The sequence below is a fragment of the Mycetomoellerius zeteki genome, unplaced genomic scaffold, assembly GCF_001594055.1.
Source record: "Mycetomoellerius zeteki isolate Tzet28-1 unplaced genomic scaffold, Tzet1.0 scaffold105, whole genome shotgun sequence".
Taxonomy (NCBI): Eukaryota; Metazoa; Arthropoda; class Insecta; order Hymenoptera; family Formicidae; genus Mycetomoellerius; species Mycetomoellerius zeteki.
In genome coordinates this window covers 1,176,218-1,182,214 of record NW_017255965.1, presented here as the reverse complement: position 1 = coordinate 1,182,214, position 5,997 = coordinate 1,176,218, and the positions used below count along the sequence as shown (strand labels likewise).

The following is a 5,997-nucleotide window of genomic DNA, read 5'->3' as shown; positions in this document are numbered from 1 at the left end:
CTCCGCCCCCCCCCCCGATAGTTACGTAACTTAGCAGTAGAAGCATTTTATATTATAAAATTAGGCATATATATTAATATGCAAAACATAATATACATATAAAAATAATTAAGTAACGAAAGCCTACAAAAAGTCCATAATTTATAAAATATTGAAATCAGTATATGATTAAAAACAATTAATAATTAATTGAATTATACAGGACCATATAATCAATCCCATAAAATCTATTGTATGGTATTTGAAGAAAATTGATTTCCGCGACGAAGTTTTTGCCATTGTTCCAAGTATCTCTCGGAAAATTTTCAGAGAGGCAGGAATACGATTAACGGAGCAAGTAAGTAAATAAACAAGTCATATCTCATTTCTCTTTTCTGTGAAATATTTCAATAGAATACGTTTCATACAAGTAACAAAACAATAAAAATTAATCTATCCGAAGTCCTTTCATGAATTCGACAATTGTGTCAAATTTACTTTCAATAAAAATTTGTATAAAGCATATAGATTAAATTAACTTTTTATTTCGCAGCCAAACGTTTCGGAAACAAGCCCATCTGCAACTGTAAAGGAGGTCTTGGATCGACCATCGGTTAAAGCTGTAGTTGTTGATTTTGATATCAATTGGAACTGGTCAATGCTAGCTTTGGCTATATCGTGTCTCCAACGTAAGGATGTACTGTATATAGCAGGACCAACAGACGAATGGTTTCAAGTACAAGCATTACCTCAAATTAAAGTCTTGGGTAAATATTAATAACATCGTTATTAAACAATAAAAAATATTTTCTATACAAATACTTATAATATTATTATCAATGTATAAATATAAATTCGTGATATTATCATATTATCATATACATATCCCTGTTAAAAAACGATACTTCGCATATAAACAGAAAAATAATTATATGGTATATGACATTACATACAAATTTTTTGTTACACATATGATAATATATAATAATATAATACAAAATATTCAATTAATATATATAAGAATTTTAAGAGTTCTTTCATTTCAATGTAAAACGTTTTCTATTGATTTACATGCATACTTTATGTTCCGTAAAATCGAGCAATTATAAAATATGCTTTTAGTTAATTTTTTTTTACATAGAAATAAGTCACAAATATATGACCTATATGTATTTTTTAAATATCTAAACAAATCATGATTTTATCAATGATTTGATAAAGTATAATGTTTCCGAGAAATGAAGAAGTGTTACTTTAAGACCCAGTTTTTCATTATCTGATTAATTTGTGTAACTACATTTCCATTCGGTGAATATCTCCGAATTGAATTGACGGATTGCAAAAAAAATTGTTTTTACAGAATTAAAGTACGCACAAACAGGACCTCAGCTGTATCGGATTTTAGGAAAAAATCGAAGAAAAGTTTAAAAATTCGCTTACTTTTAGCTCGTACAGCTGACACCTCAGGTCTATATTTGCTTCATACAAGAGTTTTATAGTTTATATCTTGAAAATAAGCATAGGTCTGAGGTCACATTATTGTAACCTCGTTACCGAACGATACCAAGTTTATACAACTAAGATTGAAAGTCTAGAAGGAAAGTAATCCTATCGAATAGAAAATACGTATATACGGGTACTTTGCAAAGACTGGGATTGTCAACAGAGTCGAAATTCTGTGTAGTAATAGTTGCGCGGTCTTGCGATAAATGGTGCTGGCATATGTTAGATAAGGACAGATGTATGCGTTTAAGTGAGATAGAACGATATATAATATAATGTAAGAAATGAATCAAAGATGTCACTATTATCGAATTTGGAATTAAAAAAGCTGCACCATCGACCTCGATCAAATTCGGTAATCGGTTTAGGATCCCCTTAAGGGGATGTTGGAGTGGCCAAATTATCAGTATTTTGCAGTATAATATAAATCTGCCAATTTACTGAACGGAATCAAAAATCCTTTTACAGGATTAAAATAGACGCAAAATTTGGGAGTGCTGCAATAGACCTTATACTAAAATCGGGAGGAAAGTTAAAAACTTATATTTTTTCAACTCGTGGAGCTGTTCACCTGATGTAGATATTTTCTTATTGCAAAAGTTTTATAGCTCGTATGAACCAAACGATAGTGCAACACTCAACGCATTACGTGCACAAACAATACCGAATTTATGAAACTAAGATTAAAAGCTTCAAAAGAAAGATTTATATCAATCTGCAAATGACGTGTATACGAACGCTGAGCGAAGACTCGGAACAGTAAACAAAGCAATAATTGTGTCTAGTAGTAAGTGTTCGATCTTCTAAGAGATGGCGTTGTAATATATTAGATAAGGATAGATGAATGCGTTTGAACGAGACACAACGATATATAATAATTTAATAAGTATAAAAAATGAATGGAAGATGCCATTACTACCGAATTTGGAATAGTTTTATCGGTAATACAGACGACTCTAGCATCACCTTCAGGGGCTATCTGTCGCTGTTTTTCCGGCGCATCGACATGTCTTTATACCTACCACACCAATATCTCACGCAACCTATGATACACGCAGTCACACGTTCGTGTCAATTTTTGTATAACAAATTCGTCACGATAAAGCGTCTAATGCCCAATTTCTTCACCTCTAGATAATTTTATCCAAGAGATATCTCCCAGAATATAATGGAGATATCTCCTGCATAAGGTTATCCACAATTTATCTGGAAGTGAAGAAATTGGGCATAAGTCTAATTCTAAGTTATTTGTTTGTGCAAACTACGTGTTTGTGGATCACTATTTCGTAAGTACAGGTTGCAAAACTTTCGTATCAAACAAATATTGTCACGACTTGACAGCTTGAGACGTCATGTTACACTAAGAAATGGTAAAAAATATCAATTTCGAAATTTTTGGTCGTTCTCGGTATAAACTCCACCTCATAAACACGTATTAATGCGTATACTTCAATCCTGGAAAATGATTTTCGAATCTGTGAAAGAGAAAAAAGTATTTGTTATATAAAAATTATATGATTTAATCGGTAATACAGATGGCTTTAGGATCCCCTTAATCTGATGTTTTATCCAATAGGTTTCATCTGTGATGAATGTTAAAGACAAAGTTTATTGGATAATAAATTAGATTACGCCTAATCACAAGTTAACCAGATAATGAAAAACCGGGCCTAGGAGATTTATATCAGTATCGCTATTTACATTTTCCCCTATTTACATTAAAATTTTTTTTAATTGATACACACGTATAAAGAGAGAAAAAATATTATTTTCTCATCATCAGGTCCTGGACCATTGCTGAACGTTATCAGTGCGCAGAGTGGAAGAGAGCCGATTTCATGTGCTAAACCTAGTCAAATCTTAAAAGATTATGTTTTAGATAAATGCAACGTGACGAATCTAAAAAAATGTTTATTCATTGGTGACACGTAAGTAAAATTGTAAAATATACTTCTGTTTACCTTAAAATATGTTTATAATTATATAATCAGACACTACAATCACAATAATAACCAGTAGGGAACCACTCCACGAAAAAATGCACACTGTACAGGTATCGCCGTGTAGCTTATGTTTTGGGCTAGAATAAAATGTCAGACAACAAGAGCGAATACCCCCTGGTGAAAAAATTTCGGTAAAATTATTCCATGTTTTGGAACATTCAGTGAAATTGTTGAAAATTTGCTGAAATTTCACTGAAAGTGAATTTTTCAGCTAACATACTGAAAAATTGAAACTGAACTGAAATTACTTTGAAATTTCTCTAAAATTTCGTTGAAATTGTCTGAAATTTTTGCTGAAATTTTTGCTGAATTTTTCTGAAATTTTACTAAAAGTAAATTTTTCAGTTAAAAATCGCTGAAATTAAACTAAAATTTTTCTGAAATATTAAAATTTTGCCGAAAAGTTCCAAAACGTGGAATAATTTCAGCGAAATTTTTCCACTAGGGTATGTATACATGAGGACATAAATATCTGGCCATGTCATTTTATGATTTTTCATTCATTCTCATACCTTCTTCTCATTCCTTCTCCTATACGGCTGCAAGTTCGGATGGCTATAGACATTTGTCTCCGTATCACAAACAATTTTACAAGAGTCTCTGTTGAGATAAGATACTTTCTTCTAACGTCAGACAGTTCCACTTCGGACCACAATATCATAATTAATTCCGATACAATGACGAAACCTTATATTTATTGAATTCACGAATATCCAAAGCTTTGTTGCTTGGAGTCCGTTAAGCGTCCACTTCAGACTTGGAAATCTGTAGAATGACGGACTACCAAGTTATTCTGATTTGATGGCTGAGAAAGACTCTAAAGAGAGTCGAAACGTTCAATACTTAGAATAAAGAAGACATCACGAAAAACTGGAGTTAAGTCATCTTTCCACGTTAATATTGTGCAACTCCTGCCGCGCTGACTCTTATTAGCCTTGAATCGGTTATTTTTATTATACTTTCTTCTATTCAACTCTGACATTTTTTTTTTTTTTTTTTTTTTTGAGATAATGAATGATCATTACATTGAGATCAAAGGGACTGATATGAAGTGTTCCTACTGGTTATACTGTGTCAAACTACAGTCATGTGCATCTATAAAATTATCTTATTTGAATATTTTATCGATTCGGAAATATAAATGTAGGGTAAATCAAGATATGAAGTTTGCCTCAATGTGCGGATTCATAAAACTTTTTGTCGGTACGGGATGTGATACATTGGAGCAGGCACAAAAAGAAGACGATACCTGTCCGGACTATTATCTTCCTAGCTTAGGTCAACTATTTTCCGACTTAACAATCCAAAATGTCAACGTATCGTCAATCACAAAGATAGTCGATAATTCATGCTCAGATAGGGAAGAAATTAATAATTAATGATAAATATCATTCGCTCAAATTGATAATGCTAATTATAAGTAATTATTACGTATTAGTTAGTATGTTGGAACATAATTAATTATATCACAAATCGCATTTTAAATAATTTTTCGATCAATTTTATACATATATATATAATAGACATTAGAATATTTCGTACTAAATTTTGTAAAGTAAAAACTATTACACCAAATAGATAAATTTTATCTTTTCCGACTTTTATAGTTATTAATATAATTATTAATGATTATTTTCAAATGCACGGTCCAGTAAGATTTTTATTGTTTATATTACGTCGCCAGAAAGAAAGACGTTGTTTCCATACATACACTGATTATTGCGAAAAATATTACTAAGGTCTAAAGGCTTAGGACGCTCATACGGAATACAAAAGATCCGGATTCGACTCCCGGCCGAGGTAATATTTTTGGCAATAAATTTATTTACAGCATATTAACATCTTTTTAACAAGATGCCTGAATGAGCATCAAATTATTAAAAATAGCTTGTCAATTTAATTTAATTTGTGATATTATTCTAGTAGTTTAATTGCGTTTATAAACCCGAAAAACCAATTTGGCGCGCAGTTCGAATGACTACAAATATGGTATATATGTTTGCACACATATAGTATTAGGTGTACAAAAAAGTTCTGAGCTTTAGATTTCATACAACCAAAATAACAATTTAAATTTTATATATCTTTCCGCCCTTTTGCGGTTTTAAAGCGTTAACATTTGGCCTTCTAAAATGCCATACGGTTTGGCGTTTGATGCACATAACCTCAAAAATCAGTAGTGTTCACGATGGCAAAAGAGCATATTCGATTTTCCGTCCACTTCGCGTTTCATCTGAAGAAAAATGCTGCTGAAGCCACTGCAATGATTTGTGCTGCATATGGAGAGAACGCTGTAAGTCATGCTACATGTAAAAGATGGTATCAAAAGTTTCGCCAAGGAGATTTCAGTCTTAAAGATGAATCGCGTGCTGGACGCTCTGAAAAGATTGAAACGGACGAATTGCAAGCACTGCTGGATATAAACTCTGCGCAAACCGAAAAGGAGCTTGCAGAACAGCTTAGCGTTACGCAGCAAGCCATTTCCGTACGATTACGTACGATGGGAAAGGTT

At 32.1% G+C, this 5,997-nt stretch overlaps 1 protein-coding gene across 1 annotated transcript in view; it reads left to right on the top strand.

Moving 5' to 3' along the window:
- The window catches only part of LOC108722219 (4-nitrophenylphosphatase), a 19,225-nt gene extending 14,295 nt beyond the window's left edge, over positions 1–4,930 (top strand). The window contains exons 4-7 of the mRNA XM_018447203.1: positions 203–337; positions 533–746; positions 3,266–3,410; positions 4,633–4,930. Coding sequence (XP_018302705.1) covers positions 203–337; positions 533–746; positions 3,266–3,410; positions 4,633–4,864 — 726 coding nt within the window. The 3' untranslated portion in view covers positions 4,865–4,930. The remainder of the gene's footprint in view (positions 1–202; positions 338–532; positions 747–3,265; positions 3,411–4,632) is intronic.
- Positions 4,931–5,997: the final 1,067 nt, after the last annotated feature.